The 21,534-nt window shown below is 39.7% G+C and overlaps 1 protein-coding gene and 1 pseudogene across 2 annotated transcripts in view; both read right to left on the bottom strand.

Annotated features, from left to right (window-relative positions):
• Positions 1 to 1,848, bottom strand: part of LOC146385100 (polymeric immunoglobulin receptor-like) — a 4,148-nt gene extending 2,300 nt beyond the window's left edge. Inside the window, exons 1-4 of the mRNA XM_084929913.1 lie at positions 1,812 to 1,848; positions 1,284 to 1,610; positions 328 to 645; positions 1 to 203 (exon numbers count right to left, since the gene is read on the bottom strand). The exon at positions 1 to 203 is cut by the window's left edge and continues 94 nt beyond it. Coding sequence (XP_084786039.1) covers positions 1 to 203; positions 328 to 645; positions 1,284 to 1,610; positions 1,812 to 1,848 — 885 coding nt within the window. The remainder of the gene's footprint in view (positions 204 to 327; positions 646 to 1,283; positions 1,611 to 1,811) is intronic.
• A 7,181-nt stretch (positions 1,849 to 9,029) lies between these two features.
• LOC146385101 (polymeric immunoglobulin receptor-like) lies at positions 9,030 to 18,590 on the bottom strand (annotated as a pseudogene). Its single transcript, XR_014800369.1, has 8 exons — positions 18,554 to 18,590; positions 18,041 to 18,399; positions 17,431 to 17,751; positions 17,010 to 17,306; positions 14,752 to 14,781; positions 14,320 to 14,415; positions 14,139 to 14,215; positions 9,030 to 9,318 (listed from the first exon to the last, which is right to left on the bottom strand). The product of XR_014800369.1 is annotated as a polymeric immunoglobulin receptor-like (transcript).
• Positions 18,591 to 21,534: the final 2,944 nt, after the last annotated feature.

Consider the following 21,534-nt stretch of genomic DNA (forward strand, 5'->3'; position numbering starts at 1 on the left):
GATCCTCACCAAGAAAGAGTTGGAATAAGCATCATCTTGCAATGTGAACCTCCTTTGACTGGGTACGTTTGTGCAATTGTTGCGGTGGTCTCCCTTACAGAAAAGCTTCTTGTAATCCCAGTTTTGTGCAGGATAAGGACACCGCAGAGTTAGTGGATGTCCTACTGTGCCATTTATTTTAATTGAGTTGACACAGCACCACTCTGTCAGATTGAAAGACAAAAGATATTCAATACTCAAAAAATATTAAACTTTCTTGGAGAATGTTTGACAGAAACCAGTGCCATCTTAGGGCTGATGTAATGAGGTATAACTAAGACCTCTCACCTTGGACTTCCAGCTCAACATAAGTGAAAATGTCCAGCTCAGAGTTTCTGTGAACACCACAGAGGTATGACCCTGAATCATTTTGAGTCAAATTGTTAATGGTCACTGTGAATGTTCCTGACACTTTGTCATCACCAAGTCTGAATTGTGCATTTTGTTTGGTGTCAGAGGTGATCAGTGCCTGCTGCAGACATGTGGAGGGCCGATTTCCTCTGCAGATGTACTTCAGGCTGTTCTGGTACTGAGACTCATATGGACAACTGATGGACTCATAACCCTCATAACTTTGGATTTTGGTCACAGTGTCACAGCAGCTGTCTGTCGAGAAAGTAAAGAATATCAGAAGATGTGCTACTGCTACAGAATAGCTAGAAGAGACAGGTTTGTATTTTCACGTCATTCAGACTCTTTTTACATATAGGTATGCTCTCAGCCATCACCCTTTCTATCCTGAATTTACAGTTTTCAGATTTTAAATTCTTAAATCATTTTCAGTGCAATCACATTATAAAACTTTGTAAGATGTTTTATAAAGTTGCATTTTTTTCCCAACAGCTACTATGCTTCTATGACAGTTTAAATTTATTTGTATTTGTAAATGTATTTGTATGTATATGTCGTGTAGGTGTATTTACAGTGTTGTTACTGTTCTTCAGAGGTGGTAAAAGTAAAGAGTGTCAACTAGTGTTGAAAAATACTCCAGTAAAAGTTGAAGTGCAGATTCAACTTATTTAAGTGCACCTTATTGTACTTAAGTACAGCTACTTCCCACCTCTGCTGTTCTGTACACATTGACATTTGACCCCCCCCCGATGTCAACGGTCACATTTCTATTTAAGACTTCTTTATCTGCTAATACTATTATCCTGAAACTGTTGTCATTACCTTCAACTTCATTCATTATGAATTGTATTCGCATTCAATGTACAATTAAATTTTGTCAAGCCTTTATTTACCTCGGACTAATTCCAGCTTGACTTCAGTGTAGATATCGCTTCCAGTTCTGCTCACTCCACACCAGTATTGCCCAGCATCCACAGAATGAAGATCAGAGATGGTTGCTGTGAAGATTCGTGTGGTTTTGTCATCATGGATCCTGTATTTGTTTATCACTGGATTTGATGTTGTAATAAGAACATCATAACTGCCACAGTCATTCTTGCACAGGTACTTTTCATATGATTCATAACCCTCATCATAGGAACAGAAAACTTTAACCATACTCCCCAAATATCCAGTCACATGGATCACCTCCACTGCAGTGGTCACACATCTCAGAGCAACTGTAGAAATAATGTGAAAACATTATGCTTTGTCAGCTTTCATACGAGTAATGTAAGTGCTTTTTTATAAGAAATAAACAAACCCAACAGAGTGTGTGGCGGAGTGTGCTCCATAATTCTAAAACAGATAAATGTACTATTTAATCTACACCTGCCTTTAATCTTTGTATGTTCACTTATCTAGTCATTTAAACAACTTACTGCAGAGGGTAAACAGCAGGTTATGAAGGCTCCACATCTTTCCTTTGGCTCGTCTAAATAGAATTATGTGCACACAGTGGTCATTTCAGGCAGAACTAGACTGTCAGCACATAGGGGATGGAACATTTTAGATGGCCCTTCCTTTAAAGGCATTTCAATTATTTGTCTAATAGCTGACATATGCCATCTAGTGGTGAAAGTATTTAGAAGCATTACATAAACAGCACAATGAAATTTCACAAAAATTATTTAAGTATATTTTGGAAACTATACTTAAAGAATTGAAAATCCAACACCTTCGGTACAGAAAAATGACCCATTTGAGGTTTATAATTTCTTTTTATTATTACTCATGTGTTAATATGAAAGCAATATTAATCTGCTAATTGTGCTTTGGAAATGTATTAATAATTGATCACCATATTGGTTTATTCTCCCTTACAGAAGCCTGTTTAAAGCAGGAGGACTATATTAGATTGAAAGAAAAGCCATGAGTCGCACAAATTTTCAGAATCGTTGATGCACAGGGCTGGGGAGGTGGTGTGAAAATTTTAAAATAAACTACAAACACCTGGTGAGGGTATTTTTTGAATGGGTTTAATCACACGTTGCAACATGGAGATTGCACTCTGGTGAAATGCCAAAGTGGTCTCTGAAAATGGATGCCACACTGATCTCTTATATACAACACACAGAAAAAGATATTCCACAACTCTTACATGTTGCCATCACATTATCTCACATGCATATATGTTTAGCTCAGTTTATCCTTGAAACCAGGAGAATTACGACCATGCTGTCACCTCCCTACCTCACAGAGACGAACACCAGGCACCCAATGCCTATCTATCCAACACCCTGGATGTCTCTGGCCTACTCACAGGTCTCACTGTGTGTGGAAACACAGATGTGAAGCTTTCCTATATGTATATAACTATGTGACAAGGTGATACTACTATTACTAAAGGATGAAAGGCTGACACTTAGCCTTGTACGCTCTAACTGAAAACTCAAAAATCAGCTTTATGTTTAGAATCTATCATTCTCATGGCTTTTACTTAAATGTTCTATCTGAATAGTTATTCTTTTATCTGATTTTGTGTGGACATCAAGTAAATGCATCACTTTGTAAAACTCTGGATACTGTGGCTCCTCTACACATCTTAAAAGCTTCAAAACAGAAGACTCTCTGGTGTTCAATGCCTAAAATGTTAGCAGAATGTTAGCAAAAAGTTTAGCACTATGGCTAGTGTGAAATATCTGCTATGTAATTTTTATATTTTACAGTTACATGCTGTGACATGCTTTCTGCTACAGTCATTTCACAATTTCACAGAAAGATTCTAAATCATCTTTTGTCAAAATGAAAAATTAAATTTTCTTTCTTTTCTTTTCTTTTTCCCGCCTGCAGAATTATTGTCTAAAGGCCAAGAAAGATGCCCAAAGGATTCACTTTACCAAGTGGACCATCCCGGCCTTGCTGTATTGGCCCATTTGATTGACCTTTGTTTTTATTGTTGGAACCACTAATGCACCGATGTCTGACGGCGTCAGCCACTGGCAGGGGGAGTGGTGAGGGGAGATAGGCCTCCATACCATGGAGGGCCTGAGATGTCCCTAGAGAGGTGGTGTCTAATACCCGACCTGATATATCGACACAGACAAACGGGCACACACAGATACAAACATCCATCTGCCCCGCCATGCACACATATGCAAATACTCAGCACACACCCAATGTGGAGACAGACATAAGTAGACACTGTACACACAATCACCCTCCCCAAACGTACTCTATACCCCTGGTCTAGGTACCCTTGCCCCTAGATTAGGAAACTGCACCCAGACCCAGGAGGTGTCACCCTTTTTCCTGGGGTGGAGACAAGCAGACCGCTCCTGACTCTGCAGCAGCAGGGAGGCCCCACATTCCAGATCCCAATCGGACGGCCAACTCCTCCTCCCTGCCCCCCCACCCCAATGGGCAACAGAGAACGGGGGTGTGTGAAGACTCCAAACCTCCCTCCGCCCGCTCATATGTAGTGTTGACGCATGTGTGTTCTAATGTGCATTTAAAACCCAGGAGGGGATGGAGCTACGTGCCAGAGAGCAGTAGGTTAGTGTATAGCCCCTCCCGAGAACCCTCCATGTATACATGTATTTAAAATTGAGAGGTGGGCACCGGCACCAGAGGTGAGGTTGTATACCCTGCACGCAGCCACAAGGAAACCATCATCTAAGAGCCACCAGAGCCCGTAACAGGTCATGACCGCAACCCCGGGTTGAGCCCTCCAAGGAAGATGCTCCTAGGTAATCCCCTGATGCCCCAAGCCTGTCCCTACCCCCACACCAATCACAGCAGTGAAGATGGGACCAAACTACAACACCCCACCCCCACTGGGTGATGGAGCTGATCAAAGGAGCCCAGAGCGATTGATCTGATGTGGTGGCAGAGGCTGTATCAAGACTAATGTAATCTGTTAGATAATTTCTATATTGGTTAGAATTAAGATTATTTTTATTTTTCCAGTTCATGAGGACTGTTTTCTTGGGTATGCATAGGGCAGTGAAAACCATATGGGCTATATGCGTTTCCGTAGTGACATAATCTAAGTTGCCCAACAAACACACTAAAGGGGAAGTTGGAATGTTACATTTCAGACACTTTGATAAGTCTTCACCCCAAAACTTCTGAACTGGTGGACAGAACCAAAGACCGTGGATGTAATTGTCCGGTGTATTGGCTTGACAGTGTGAGCAGTTGTTGGAAGACGTAAAGATGTAAAGTGTACTCTATGTAGTATTTTGTATTGAATTAATTGAAGACAGGGATTTCTAATTAAATGAAAGTTTTTTTTTTTGCATCCGCTCCCTAATACATCTATAACTTTGGTATACTCCGACCTGTATTTCGTGTTGCACTAACTCACCAGCAGGGGGCTCACTGTGACACTGAAAGTGTGACTTTGAAGGAAGCTGATTATTTTGGCTCTTCTGAAGAAGATTAAAGAATATTAAAGCTCATGATATTGGTCTGCTAACAAACAAACAAACAAACAAACAAACAAACAAACAAACAAACAAACAAAGACTGTTTGACTGTTAAACTAATTATTATTTGCCCACATATCTTGCTTAATTTTGCTTTGCTTATTTATACACTTTATATAATTTATACACTTTACACTCACTCACTTACACTGTTGATAATTTGCATTTATGATTTTCCTGAATTTTATCATAACAGAGTAGATTTTGAAAGCTAAAGCTTGGACCACAGTTGCAAACACAGTGGTTTGCTTTCCATAACAGTAATTCATAACAGTGTCATGAAAACTTTTACTGATTAACCTCACAATTAAGGGTAATAAATAGAACAGTACATAAATTCTTTATTCAAGGTTTTTCTAAATACACCCTGTGGGACAATTTCCACAATGAAAGAATACACTATGATACACTGATTCTTCAACATGTCCACTTTGATAGAGAAGTGAAAACAGGCCAAGCGAGCACTTCTCTTTTCACTCTTCTGCTCCAAGTCATCAGATCACACATTCCAAGCTATTTATATCACTAAGTGTTTGATGTGTGAAATATCTGCATAGTTCTCAATCATTTGCATAATAAGCACCCAATACTTTGACAACTCTTCAGACCAACAGTTTCCCCTGTTGTTGATTTGTTTTCTGTTACAAATATGATTTAACCGGTGCCGTAATTAGTGTATAAATTCTTGAATGTAACTATCTATCTATCTTGTCTATCTCTCTACATGGTAGTTTGTGTTATAGACACGTCACTCTGTTAAGACGTTGCACTCTCTGCAGCACCCATCACATCGTCTGAGCTCCTTGCATTGGATGTAATTCTATTCATGGTGGCAACAGTTTCTGAAAACACACAGCGTTAGATGTGTTTATGCTGTTTTTGCTTTCACATTTGAACGTAAGGGTTTGTGTTTGTATTTGACTGTAAAAGATACCTTCAACCCTGCAACATCTGTACTTATAAACAATAACTAGGACACATGTCAGTAGCAGCACAGGGAGTAGCATATAGACAACATAGAGTGCTGCATCTGAAAAACAGAAACCACAACATAACACAGTAAAAGCAAACACTTTCCAAAAAAAAACCTGCCCTGGACTTATCATAACTGAACTATGGGCTAACATGAAAGTGTTATTACTTCTTATGTGTACCTTAACTTAATCACTGGAAACAACATACTGGCTAGACGTACATTCATTTACTGCAACCGTGAAGCCATTACCAGAATCACAGCCAAAACCAAGTGTACAGCATGAAAACACCATAACTTATAGTATGGAAATGTACTTGTCACAACACTCAGAAAAAGTAAACACTATCAGACACTTATATATACATACATATATATGTATATAATAGCTTTGACAGGGATGCAAAGAACTCTTGGTGCTCTTAGCAACTTTATTTTATGACATTATTTTTTACAAATTTGCAGGTGCCCATCATCTATAGCTTGTTAGTTCAAAAAGTTGAAAAACTATCATTTTTTAACTGTTTTTGTTTTCCCTTTTTTCCCCTAAAGGTGAATACTTACAACACAGTTTAACCTGAAGTGTGAGGCAACAAGGTTTTTGTGATGAAGTATGAACAGTGTGAACACTGTGCTGATAGTTTGGTTATTATTTGTTCACACAACGGAGCTTGAACAAGCACACCGCATCACACAAATCTACTCTTTGTATTATCATATTGTATACAAAAGTGTTCAGCATACCTGACAGCTCAATCTTGATGTAATTTCCAACTCTCCACAGTGAGTCTGACCCACACCAGTATATCCCAGCATCAGCTGCTTTCAGCTCTGTGATCCTCACCTAGAAAGAGTTGATGGGAGCATCATCTTGCAATGTGAGCGCTTCACCGAAGCACTTCAACCTTACGGTACCATCTAAATGCAAAGCTTGTTGCAGCGAGCACAGAAACTGTGGGAGCTGTTAGTGTTAGCAGTTTGAGTACCAACAAATGTGTCAGCAGCCCAAACTTGATAAAATGACTGGCTTCAGGACCAAAATGGATTGCTCTGGACCAGTGGTAGACGATAGCGCATTAGAAAATGGGCTACAGTTAGCGTCAGATGATTCAACTTTCCAACTGCTATGCTGGAAGCTTATTTCAAGTAAAATTCATTTTCAATTTATGAAACTGAAAAGCAAGCAAAATTAGATGCATTACAGACAGCCCTGCTAATATGAAGGAACTACACCAGGAGCAAACAAGACTGGGGCAACAGAAAGAGCCACTCATACAGAATGTTTCCATACAGTGGAATTCAACACTGGATATGGTTTCTCATCTACTAATGAATCAAGAGGCTGTTTTTGCTCCTTTAGACAAATAAAATCCACCTAGCAAGCTAGCCCTTTTAACTCCATCAGAGCTGGTAAAACTCCAACAGCTGGCGACTGTCCTTGATCCATGCAGGTAAATAAAACTATTTTTTAACTTATTGTTACTGTTTCTTCAAAAAGCTCTATAGTTGACAGTTATTGTTTAGATTAATAATTACTTTTTTGAACTGCTTCAGACCATGGAGGTCCATGATGACTCAAATTACATGGTGAAGTTTAAGACTGCCTTCACAAAGGACCTACGTGCAGCTACACTCAACCATCAGTGGCTCCAGATAGCTACTGTGCTTGACCCACACTTTAAGGATTTAAAGTGTCTTGCAAGTGGAGAGCAAGAAGAGGTTTGGACCAGCCTTGAGGCCCTGCTGCAGGAACAGTGTAAAGATGCCACCACAAAGGAGCCAGCAAAGACAAAGAGCCTCCTTCTCTTTTCATTGTCTTCAGACTCTGATTCAGATGAGGAAGTCCTGTGTAACAGGTCCCTGAGTTTGTACAGAGCAGAATCCACCATCAGCGAGACAGACTGCCCGCTGCAGTGGTGGTCCAGTCGAACAGGGATCCACCATCAGCTGTTCTGGCCTGCAAGTATTTGATTCGTCCTTCCACTTCTGTCCCATGTGAGAGACTGTTCTCACTTGCACGTCACATAGTAACAAAAACAGAGAGCTGCCTTGAGCTCTGAAAATGTGAACAGGCTAGTTTGCCTAAGTAACTGAGTAGCTGAAAGAGACAGACAGTAAAAAAGCATGGACGTATTGTCACTCCAATGGGGTTTTTACGTTTTGCACTAAAATCTTCGATGTACTGTACAAAATAATTTTGACTAAGGTTACTCACAGTTTAAAAGTGAAGCTGGCCAAATAATCTTTTCTGTTTCTGCCTTATTTTTTTTTAAGAAGAAACACTGCAATTTACGTTGAAATTTTTATTATTATTATTTAAAGATAATACCGTTTTGAAAATGTACTTAAACTACTTAAGATAACACTTTATTTTTTAAGTCTGCCAGGGATATTATTTTTTTCTTCTCTGTTTTGCATTGAAATGCAGTTTAAATCCTTTTCCCCCATAAATTGAAAGTGCTTGAGTTTACAATATTCATGTCCATTATTTCATTCTGTCACCCACTAAAACACTTTTAAATAAAAAAAAGACATTTGTGCTTTGGGGCAAATTTTCTTGTGCGATTGAATGAATGCAATTAATAAAGATGAATTACTTACAAAGCGTCTAATTCATTAATTTTTTTAATTGAGTCCCACCCCTAATATATATATACATTAGTGATGGGATTTCCGGCTCTTTTTAGAGAACTGGCTCTTTCGGCTCGTCTCACTAAAAAGAGCCGGATCTTTCGGCTCCCAACCGGCTCTTCAGGTTGTTTTGTTGCTTTAATTAATTTATTATTAACAACAATATAAAATTATGCACAAAAGGAATTACTAATGTCGTGGTTTGATTTATATATGTTTCTATATAAATATATATGGTGGCCCCAAGAGACAAAGCACGTACAAACTCCAAAGAGCATGTACAAACTCCAAAACACATTTCTAGCGTTAACTGAACTTCCCAAACAGAGCTTCCTAGATCACTTAAATTACACAATTGAAAGCATATGTGTATTGTTTGTGTATTTATACACAAGAACTCATATATATTCAAATAATTTAAAAAAAAAGTTCATTTACCTGTTACTACCACACACCAAATCCAGTCGTTGGTACTTCCTGGTTTGTGTAGCCACTAGGTAACAAAAGCTCAACACTGCGCTTAGCATCCTGGAGCACTTCTGTTGTGTTTTGTACATACTTCGGAGTTTGTACGTGCTTCTGAGTTTTTATGTGTTTTGGAGTTTTTACGTGTTTTGGAGTTTGTACATTCTTTGTCTCTAGGGGCCACTGTAAATAAACAACTAATGAAAGGAAAGATATGGATCACAGATACAAACTCTTTTATCTTCTGTTGGCTTTTTGAAAATTTCCATTACAGTAGATGTCTTCTGTTGCGTTTGCGGTCATGATTTCATAGACGCCTTCCTCTCCACCTCCATCTTTGCAGACTTTTTGCTGTACGTATGTCATCACAACTTCTTGATTTTTATAAATCTAAAGATGAATCAACACACAATAAACAGAACAACTAATGATACATGTTGCAGAAATCTGGGTTGCTATGGAAACATTTTTGAAAAAAATGTTGTCTACACTGGCTCTGTAGCCAAAATAGCCTCATGCTTCCACCAGTGAAACAAGCTGCAGTGTACATATGTGCCTGTCCAGACTCATAATACACTATGAAACTTTAAGAAAATACAACTACATGGGATAAATGCAATTTGTTTAGAAGACTGGGAGAACAAAACAACAATATTTTAAACAGAGATGTTGCAAAGAAACAGATTCTAAAACATGAATACTTACATTATCAGCAGCACATGAATTCTATATCTTTGGTTGTCTAAGTCCAGCCAATAGATGAATTTAGTCACCCCACAAGCTGCACAGATCTGGGTTATGATGGACATATGTTGGAAAAGTGTTTTTTCTACGCTAACACTATAGGCCAGGGGTGTCAAACTCAAATACACAGTGGGCCAAAATTCAAAACTGGAACAAAGACGCAGGCTAACATTAATATTTATTGAAAAAAAAAATCTTCCTCTAGATATAAGAATGAATCTTTTCTTATGGACTCAAACAAATTTTGCTGAAAAACTGAATATGGAACAAGCAAAGCTTAATACTAAACAATATATATATTAGCTGTATAATACCAGTAGGCCAGCTCTAATAGTAATTTGGTATGGCTTCGCGGGCCAAATGTAATTAGGCTGCAGGCCAAATTTGGCCCGCAGGCCAGAGTTTGACACCTATGCTATAGGCAGAGTAGCTGCTTTCTGTTGCGTATCTCTGACAGTGAGACTCATTGCAGTATGCATTCATGTCCAGATTTATAGTAACCATAATATAGAAACCATTCTGAAGGAATTACAATTAAGGATAATGAATGTAATGGCACATAATATAGTACGTTTTTTAAGAGCCACTCTTAAGTGCCCCAGTGTAATAAGCTTATTTATCACCAGTCAAAGTCAGATTAAAAACAGGCCAAGGGAGCACTTCTCTTTTGTTGTGTGAATTAGCTGCATATTTCTCAGTTACTTGGTTAATTAGCACCCAGCCATGAAAGCTCGGAGAAACCTTGATTTATACAATTACCTAAGCTGTGACAAATTGCAACAGTTTGTTCTGCTGCGGAGTTACAGCATATAACATATTTTTTCTGCTAGTCATTTGTGTTAGATGGTGGCATAAGTGGAGATATCAACTGAATTTCAGGAGTGGGACCACACCTCATTCACGCCCTTTCCGACCTCGGGCTATATATGCCCCCTTCACCAATACCTGCTGTTCTCATTTTCATGCGAGCACCCCACATCGTCAGAGAACATCATGAACATTCTAAGAGCTTGAATCCTATAAACCCATTTTGCTGGTCATCATGGATTTCCTGTCGCTCAGCCTGTCAGACCAAGACCTCAGTCCTTGTCCATCTGATATTCCCCAGGCAGTCTGGGAATTGCAATCTAAACATCCTAGTGGAGCTACCACAGAGAGCTTAATTACCAGCCATCAGATCCGCCGTATCCATTCCTCAGAACTCCACTCGATTCAACAATACAGCAGCTCTGGTCACTCTCCATCTCCACGAAACTAGGACCTCCAAACCACTACTAGAGGAAGATCTATCTCCAGCAAAAGTTCACGGTGTTGCTCCACTCCAGATCGTTCTGAGATGCGTCTCCATCTGCCGCATCCCGCCACCACTTCGCACGCTCCCTCCTCAGCTGCTCCTCCTACTCAGCATGGCACTCAGCTTGGGTTGCCAGTTCTGTGGTCTCCGATCCCTCCTTCGCAACTCGCCTCAGCAAACCCTCTTGTGAACCCTCTTGGCACTGGGTTGCCAGGTTCTCAGCCACTCATACCTCCTTTGCTAAACTCTGCAGCAAACCTCAGCACCAGGTTGCCAGGTTCTCAGCCACCCATCCCTCTTCTGCTAAACTCCGCAGCAAACCTCGGCACCGGGTTGCCAGGTTCTCTCACCTCAGCTCCTTTCTACAACACTTCAGCTAACATTCTTACAACCAGGCATCCAACCATACATCCCTCTAACCCAGCAGTTTTTCCTACTTCCGTCAGTGAAGCTTCAAGCAGCCCATGGCCAAGCTTTTTAGCCCAGGCCCCTTTTCTTCAAACTAACACTGGTCAGTTTTCACTGGTCTCAGCAATTCCTCCTCCTAACCCGACATCACAAGTGCCTTTAAGGTCCTGCCAATTCACCCTGATTTCTGGTGCTTGTTCGGAGTCAAGTGGAGGGATGCTTGCTTTCTCACTGTCAGGCTATCCTTTGGTTGCAAAAGCAGCCCTCAACTCACTCTCCAAAGCTCTATGTTGGATCTTCTCCAACAATCATAAACTGCCACTTTTGGTCCATCTTCTCGATGATTTCCTAGTCATTCCCCCTCCCATGTCACCGCCAACTCGGGGGTTATCCACTCTGTGATCAGTCTTCTCTGTACTCGATGTTCCACTGTCGGAAGAGCAAACAGAGGGACTTTCAACATCCCTGGGGTTCCTCAGCATAACCCTCGACACCAAGCATTTCCAGGCCTCCCTGCCTATCGAAAAGCTCAGTTGCTTCACTCTTCTCCTCCAAAATTTTCTCCTCATTTCCACATTCCACACGACAACTACACTCTCTTTTGGGACACTTCTTTATCTCTCACTTGCTTTCACTTGCAGTATCTAAACCATCACTCCTTGTTTCCATCACGCTGGATAGCTCTTCCAAAGCCAAACTGCGACTCTGGCAACTTCTGCTTGCTAACTGGAACGACATTACTTTCTTTTACGATGATCAGCTGTCCCACCCTGACAACATTCAGCTCTACATAGATGCCGCCCTTTCTGCCGGTTTTGGGGGTTATTGCGGCGTAAGGTGGTTCTCTTCAGCTTGGCCTCCTGAGTTTCGCCAATATATCCAGGAGCGGTTCCTGCCTTCGTCAGCCATTTTTGAAATTTACCCGGTGGTCATTGCAGCCATACTGTGGGACCACGAATTGTCAATAAGATCAATCCCCATTCACTCAGACAACCTTGCCATAATTGACATAATCAACAAAGGCCAAAGCAATTCCCCTTCCATCATGCACTTCATTCGGCTCACGTGGCTATCAGTCACTGACCAGTTCGTAATTAGAGCATAACACATCCCAGGGCATTTCAATTTCATTGCTGAGTCCCTGTCTTGTCTCTCCCTCCAGACATTCAGAGCCTTGGCCCCTCATGCAGAGTCAGCTTTGACACCAGTTCCTCCATTTTCAGCTACGACATTCGAAATCTAAACCGTAGCATCTAAGAACTCACCAGCCTTTCCTAAGAAGCGATAATAAACAGTGTTGCAGCAAGCACTTTGTCCACCTATTAGACCGCTTGGAACATGTTCCGTTCATTCACAGTAACTTCAATCTTCCCGTCTTGTCATTTGTCACTATGTCCGGCTTCATATCTTATGCTTTCCGATTTCCAAGCATCAAAATTCCCACAATGAAGATGTATCTCGGCGGCATAAATTTCTTCGCCAAAATGCTCACAGTTTCCCCATGCTCAACCATTACGTCATCCCAGATACCATTACTCATAAAAGGTCTCCGACGTCATACTCATTCTGCAACCCCACACCCCTAACTTCAGATCTTCTATATCGCTGCATCTCTACGATCTGGCTGAAGTACGGTGGCTACTTCCTGGCACGCACACTCAAAGCCACTTTCCTGCTTGCCTTCTTCGGCTTCTTGCCCTTTTCCAAATTTACCTGCTCATCGTCGAAATTTCAACCAGATCTTCACTCGTGTTTAAGCAACTTCCACCCAGTTTCCGAAGACTGCCTCATCTTCTTCCTCAAACGAAGCAAAACCACCCATCGGGCAGCCCCATTCCAATAGACTACTTCAAAATAAACTCACCTTTAAGCCCCTTTGAATCGCTAACCCAGTACCTCTACCTCAGCAAATCTCAGCACGCCTTACCTTCAGATCCACTGTTCATCACTGAATCCGGCCACATCCCAACAAGATCATGGTTTCTTTCACACTTTCGCCAAGTTCTCTTGTCATCCGGGATTCCTCTCAGTCTCTTCTCTGGGCATTACTTTTGCTTCGGCGCTGCAATTTCTGCTTCCCGCAAGGGAATTCCTGACTACTTAATCCTCCTCCTGGGCCGATGGTCGTCACAAGCCTACCAGTTATGAATTTCAGGAGCGGGACCACACCTCATTCATGCCCCTTCTGGCCTCAAGCTATATATGCCCCCTTCACCCCTTACCTGCTTTTGTCATTTTCATGCCCCCCCCCCTTTCCTTCTCTTCTTCTTTTCCTTCTTTCACGTCTCGTTAGTACATGGGGATCTTCCTGGCCCGGGAGCTGCTGCCACTCCCCTTCGAGCCCTTCCCCAAACCGCAGCACCAGTTCATAGTTCCTCATCCTTTATCGCTCATCATTACTGACGATGTGGTCTTAGCTAGTGAATATGCATTTAAAGAGGTAATGCAATTAAAAAAGGTTGCATTCACAATTTTTAAAAAAGAAACTCCATTCAAAGAAATTATTCAATTTCCAATTGCATTCTTAGTCATCTCACTGCCCTTGAGTTATTCCACCATTGTAGCCACACTACAGCCTGTGTGAGGCTGTTCATAGCTGTAGCAGGACCTTTATCTGCATTCCGATGTCAAATTGCTATCATTGTCTCAGCATCAAAAATAAAAATGTACACATAATTACAAATTCCAATTGTGCCAAATTCTTTTATATTTTTATATTTTATGCATACAACTCTGTTAATGCTTTACACTTTAGTTTTCTTACTCCACTTTCTGCAGCCCCCATCACTTCCTCTATGTTTTTTTCCTTGGGTGTATTTCTGCTCATGGTGTCATCGGCTTCTGAAAATACATAGTATACATAGTGGTTGTACTTCATTTGCATCTATATTTGCATCTATATTTGAGTGTAAGCATGTCCATGTGTACATGACTGTAAAAGATACCATTAACTCTTGAGCATCTGTTCTTATAAACCGTAACTAGGAGACACATCAGTAGCAGGACAGGAGGTACAGTGTAAACCACATAGAGTGCTGCATCTGAAAAACAGAAACCAAAAGAGAAGACAATAAAAGTAAACACTTTTATTTTCATGCACTTAAGTGGAGAAATGTGGCCTTCCAAGATGTTTTCATGTTCACTTCTCTTTTTGTTAATAGTTATGTTTATTTTAACTTAACACAAACTCACAGATGTTTTAAGATTTCAGTGTGACATAGACTTACTTCATGTACTGTAACCATGAAACCATAACCATAAACAAAACAAATGTTAACCTTGAATGTGAAAAGGTACTTGGTCTCACAACATTTCTCAGCTGGTGTGCACACTAACAGAAACACATATGCAGTTTATATTTTCTATAATAGCTTTACCTGGGATTTTTCTGGTGTGCTGCAAAAAGACTGTAAGAGAAGAAGATTCTTAGTGTTGTTACCACATTCATTTCAAGTCAGACTTTGTTTTTTCTATTTTTTTACACAATGTCTAGTAAAAGAAAACATTTCATCAGATATGACTTACTGATTAAAAAGTGAAAATATGGAACTCAACCCTTAAGTTTTTAACTTTTCTTTTGCCTCAAAAACTTCCACTTTAAATTAGTAAAAAAAAAAATTGTTTTATAAAAGAATGTATTACATTTGATTTGTTTAAATTATTTTCTGTCTTTAATATGTCGTTAGTTAAAACAAGGCATAGCATTGTCTGTCCACACCATCACATGCCTCAACCAAAACCTAAGGGTGCAGGAATTACTGTAACGTTCTCTATATCTTCTCCATAACTTAATCCTATGATCCGACTCCCGAAATCAGAATCCGCAGTCATTGCTGAACATAGTGTTCCTCCACATGTTCAAGAATGAGTGCACATTTTGCTGCCATCAGTGCAAACAGCACTATGAGACGAGAGAGTGGCTGTGTGCAGTCTGTTCCATATTGTCTGGGTAAGGAGGTGTCGGCCATATTGCCCTGCAAATGTTGAATGCAAATCAGTAAAAGACTGCCTACAGTTTCTAAATGTTGACAACATGAGGTAGTATGCTCTTTTTGGGATCTCTGAAATCCCTCTGACATAATATGAAACTTGGTCTTCAATTTTGAGATGGTCCTAGGGCTTACTCCAGATAATGCTGCAACTTGGTAAATAGAGTGATTCTGCTATAGCAATTTTCTAAACACATATTCACACTCCAGTGCATGCATCGGCGAGCAATTTGGGGTTCAGTATCTTGCCCAAGGATATTTGGCATGCAGCCATAGATCAGCCAAAGATCGAACCTGAGCTACAGCCAGGAGGTAGAGCAGGTTGGTTTTGCAGAACACCAGCTTGAAGTTGCCCTGTGGCACGGGCCCTATCCAGATCAGACAAACATGGTACTAATGACTGCTGTTGCAGGGTCTATGCTCACAGGTGCTGCCAATCAGGCAAGAAGTAATCAGTGACGTGGTTATCAGCACTTGGGGTAACAGACAAGAGTCAAAACAAAACATGAGTCAGTAGCAGAATAAGCTGATTGGTATTGGCAGAGAAGATTTGGCAATTTTTCCATTGACACAAACCACATACTCAAGCCTGCTGCTCAACTCACATTTGCATTTTTCTTACAAATGTGGCCCAATATGGGAAATAAACAGGCTTTCCTACAGTATAAGATTTATTGCCAAGAAACATTGTTAAAACAAAGAGATAATTGACCAAACACAAATGTTCTTACTGTTTGTGTTTAGATTTCATGTTTAAAATGTCCTTTTAAGAAGTTATTTTCCTGATATTGTAGCAGAGACTAGTGTTGATGCCAAGATTACATGTCATCATGCAGTGATGTCTACACAATGATATTACCCTTAAAAGTTTAACCAAAATGGACTTTTTTTTTTCTCAGAAGTTTTCTTTATTTAATGTTTTACCTGAAGCAGGTAAAACACTCAAGGTACAAATACTTGACATATACTTTGTATGACATAGACATTAAATTGGTAGAATTTTATTATTGATATTTTCTTATATTGAAATTATGTATATTGATATATATTCCATATTCCCGTGATATTAATGCTCAGGTCGTCATTAAAAAGCATGTTCTAAAAATAAATTCTGGCTTGAGTTTGTGGCACAGAGAGTTTAAAAAAATCAATTTCTACTCAAAAAATATTAATTTGGCTGTTATGAGAGTTTAAAATTGGAAAAAGACAAATTAAAAAAGTATGAAAAATGCAACCCTGTTATTTACATCAGCGGCTTTTTAGTCTGAAAACTTTTATAGTATGAAGACAAAATTTTTAAGGACTTAATTAAATATGCAAAGTGTTCAGATTTCAACAAAATCTACATGGGATAAGCCACTTATGGGTTTGTTATGACTAAGTTTTATTACAAATGAAAATATTGACTGTACAGTGTACGTTAGAATATGACTGCCAGAGAGACAAAAATGTTTTGTGGTCTCAGACCACCTGTGGTAAGTGAGGCTCTTGGTAGTTCTATTTCTTGTGCTGCTATTTTTTGTGCTGAGTGTGAACATCATATTGACAGTTTTAGTTTTACTTATTCACTCTTCAGACAACTGAACCAACATAAAACAAACACGTGGCTTAAATTGTATTATCTTACACAAAAGTGTCCAGCATACCTGACAGCTCAATCTTGGTGTAGTTTCCAACTCTCCACTGTGAGTCTGACCCACACCAGTATGTCCCAGCATCAGCTGCTTCCAGTTCTGTGACCCTCACTGTGAAAGAGCTGGAAGCAGCATCATTTTGCAGTGTGAACCTGCTTTGACTCGTCACCATGTCTGAGCAATTGTTGCGGTGGTCTCCCTTACAGAGGAACTTCCTGTTATCCCAGTGTTGTGGAGGATAAGGACACTGCAGAGTTAGTGGATTTCCTGCAGTACCATTTATTTTAGTTGAGTTGACACAGCACCACTCTGTCAGATTGACAGAGAAACATTATTTCAGAATAATCAAATATTTAAGTTTCTTAGAGACTATTTGACAGCAAATAATGTCTTCTTGGCGCTGGTGTAAAGAGCTATTACTGTGATTTTTTACCTTCAACTTCCAGCTCAACAGCAGTGAAAACATCCAGCTCAGAGTTTCTTTGAACACCACAGAGGTATGACCCTGAATCATTACGAGTCAAACTGTTAATGTTCACTGTGAATGTTCCTGACACTTTGTCATCATCAAGTCTGAATCGCCCATTTTGTTTGGTGTCAGAGGTGATCAGTGCCTGCTGCAGACATGTGGAGGGCCGTGTTCCTCTGCAGATGTACTTCAGGCTGTTCTGGTACTGAGACTCATACGGACAACTGACAGACTCAGAGTATCCCTCATAACTTTGAACTTTGGTCACAGTGTCACAGCAGCTGTCTGTCAAGAAGGTAAACAACACCAAAAGATACGTTACAGCCACAAAACTATTACATATAAGACTTAAGTGATTTTCTCCAAGTTAAAGTGCAGTTTTACAGAAGGTCAATTTTGCAGCAAAAAATACAGAGAGTCATGTACTCACATACCACTGTTTAAAGAAATGCAAACTTCTATTAACCTGAAACTGAAGTCCTTCCCTTTAACTTTATTTGTTGTGATATTTTTTTTTTTATTAGCAATCTATAATTGACTTTTACAATGCCCCCCCCCCCCCCTTTTTTTTTACCTTGTACTAATTTCAGCTTGACTTCAGTGTAGATATCTTTTCCAGTTCTCGTCACCCCACACCAGTATTTTCCAGCATCCGTAGATTGAAGATCAAACACAGTTGTTGTGAAGATTCGTGCACTGTTGTCATCATAAATTAATTATTTGGTTTTGCTTGCTTGTGATGTTGTAATGAGAACATCACTGCTGCCACAGTCGTTCTTACATAGGTACTTCTTATGAGATACATAATTCTGATCATAGGAGCAAGAGACATTAACCCCACATATCCAGTCACATGGATCATCCCCACTGCACTGGTCACACATCTCAGAGAAACTAAGAAGACAAAATATAATGTGAAAAGATCATGTTTTACTTTGTCAGGTCAGCTTTCTTACTAGCAAATTTAGTGCTGTATAAAGAAATTAGAAGACCGAGACAGAGCTTCACTTACTGTTGCTTAATACTAAAACATGTTAGTATACAGCTGACTTTAATCTTTATCTGTTTACTTATTTAAATTACTTACTGCAGAAGATGAACAGCAGATTTTGAATGCTCCACATCTTTGCTTAGAAACGTAACAGGAAATATTTTCAGTACTGAAAAGCTTGTGCAGACACTAGGGTCATTTCATGTCATAGCAATATGAGGGGGGGGGGGGGGGGGGGGGGGGGGGGTTGGAGCTACACTATCAGCACATCAACACTGGCTGTCTCCCAATTCAGGGTCTGCAGTCTTAAAGTACGCAGCCTCAACGATCCTCAAGGGCCGCGTACTCAAAGACCGCTAAGGCCGGAAGTGCGAGGCTTGTGAAATGGGACGGTCTAGCCTCCGTTGCGCTGATACTGTTGTTTGTCAATAAAGTTAAAAAAAAAAAAGCCTCCTTTGCGCTGCCCAGGTTGCCTAGCAACCATGATACTAACAGCTGGAAACGTGTCATAGCTTTGTTTGACAGAAATGAAGGAGAAAATCTTTTGTTCATTTGTTTGTTTCTTTCTACATGAGCTTTGATCATTCTCTGTAAGATTAAGCTCAGCTATTGAACGGCATATATTTTAAAGTACAGGCTTTAAAACCAAGTTAGTACAAACGTCACTAATGTCACATAACTTTGCCGACATGTGGCCAACAGTAATGTTTTAATGTTCTTCGTTATTAAACATTTGCACATAAATAAGTGACATAATATTCAGTACTTACTTTTCACAGTTTACTCTTCGGCCGCTCCGCTTCTGCAGTCTGCGGCAGAATTCTCCACACCGACTTCCGCGCTATGAATTGTGGGATATATGGGACCACGAAGTCTACACTGCCACAGCCTTAAAATTCAGGGAAATGAAGGACGCATTTCAGGGCCGCATTTCGAGCAGCCTTTGAATTGGGACAGCCTTCGGCGCGCCGCTGTGACGTAATCGGCCTTGAAATGCGTACTTTAAGGCTGCAGACCCTGAATTGGGAGACAGCCACTGTTAGATGGCAGTTCATATAACGGTATTTTAATAGTTTGTAAAATAGCTGACATATGACATCTAGTGGTGAAAGAAGTGTTATGCAGTGTATAAATGAAAAGTCTTGAATCAAAAGAGTAATAGTATTTAACTATATTTAGTAGGGGTGGGGGAAAATTTTATACAGTATAATATTGTGATTTTCTGTGGTGATATTATATTGATACAGGGACACCAAATACCGATATATATATATATATATATATATATATATTTTTTTTAAATTAAAAATTCTCTTGGAATAATGTAGGGCTCATCTCATGCACCTCCTGGAATAATGTTTGGTGAACAAACAGATTATATCAGCTCAACCAAAAAGGCATCCAACACACTTGTCTTGCCAAACTTACCTCCTAACTCAAAGCAAGCTATTGCTCTGTCACACTAAAGTAAAACTAGGCCCTGGATCTCCTTTTATCTGAACGACAAAAAAACTAAAACAAAAAAATGTGTCTGGCTTGTGATTGTACTATTTTTTTCCTATTCTGTAATCAATTTCAAGTTGTGGTGGCGAAATAGTTGCCCAGAGTTTGAGAGTGTTGCACACTCAGTGTCCACTTTTTGTTACAAGGTGATTGGACAGATCTTCTGACAGAGGCACATAACTAACTTGGACTCATTGCATTCACTTTTAGAGAGATTTTCATTCTAAAAAAATGAAACAAATACTATAAATTCAGGCATATTGCCAACGTGTTTCCAGCAGTGAAAATTAGTCTTTGTCATTGTCCACAATTTGAGAAGACTTGACTAACTTGGCTTCCAGCTGGGTGTATTCTGGTCATATTCCCATAGCATAGGGAGGCTTCTCAGGATATCACAAAATGTTAAAAATTAGAATAATATATCATGAGTGAAGTATTGTGATAATATCATTTCGTGGGGTGACACACTTTTTCACTCCTTAATCCACCAGGAGAGTTTTGCAGAACTCTTACAAAGAAGCATCAGCTCTCATGGAGGAGGAGACACTGATGAGGGCAGCAATTTGGAACACTCATTAAACTCCATCAGCGGGGATTCTGATCTCCCTTCAGTTCACCTGGAAAATGCCTGATCTCTTGTCAGTAAGAGGGATGAACTGCTGTGCTTCAACAGAATAAACAGGATTTTTCCAGATCTGCAACCCTGTGTTTCACCTGGCTGGGTGAACACGTCCTTGGTTCATATCTGCTCGACTACTGTGAGCATACTGCAATTTGGAGGTTTCAGAAAAAGTGAGGGGAGGTGGAATCTGCTTGTGTTTTCAAGGTTGGCTACAGCACAGTGTTAAAAAAGTTCATGCAATCTTTACTTAGAGAGAAGTTTTATTAATTGCAAATCTTTTTATTCACCATGGGAGTTTCCTTCATTTATTGTACTTGGTGTTTAAATTCCATCTGAGGCCTGTGCTAGTGAGGTGTTGCAAAACCTTGTTGACCCCATAACTAAAATGGGGCACAAATGCACACTCTAACTTGAGCTACAGCCCCCCCCCCCCAATAAATAAATACTTAAAATAAGATAAATCAATCAGACGTGTTCCTTTGAGTTTTTTGAGCATTCCTTTAATTATTTTGTTGAAAAGAGAAACAAAGGCACTAAGTGTGGACAGCAACCGTTTTTTTGTCAACATCATGTGACAGGTCTTTAATAAAATAAGCATACATCTGGAAAGTCAAAAATGGTTATCCTGAAAAATAGAAACTTTAAACAATTTGCTTTCTAAACAACAATTTATGTTGTACATGTTCTTATTAAAATATTTATAACTTCTCTGCCACACTCCATCCTCTGTCGTATCATAGGTATACAAAACATTGACAGTATGAAAAACAGTATAAAATAGTAAATTAAAAAGCAAGTTTTGCAATTAACATACATGAAGACCAGTCCATTTCAAATTAATGAGTGATACAATCTGATGTCTTGTCCAGTATATCTATGCACCATAATTACTGTATTCAGAGTTACACTAACACATCACCTGCAGGGGTCAGTGCCACACTCTAAGAACTGA

The sequence above is a fragment of the Perissodus microlepis genome, chromosome 6, assembly GCF_051167445.1.
Source record: "Perissodus microlepis isolate ML-2025 ecotype Zambia chromosome 6, ASM5116744v1, whole genome shotgun sequence".
NCBI lineage: Eukaryota > Metazoa > Chordata > Actinopteri > Cichliformes > Cichlidae > Perissodus > Perissodus microlepis.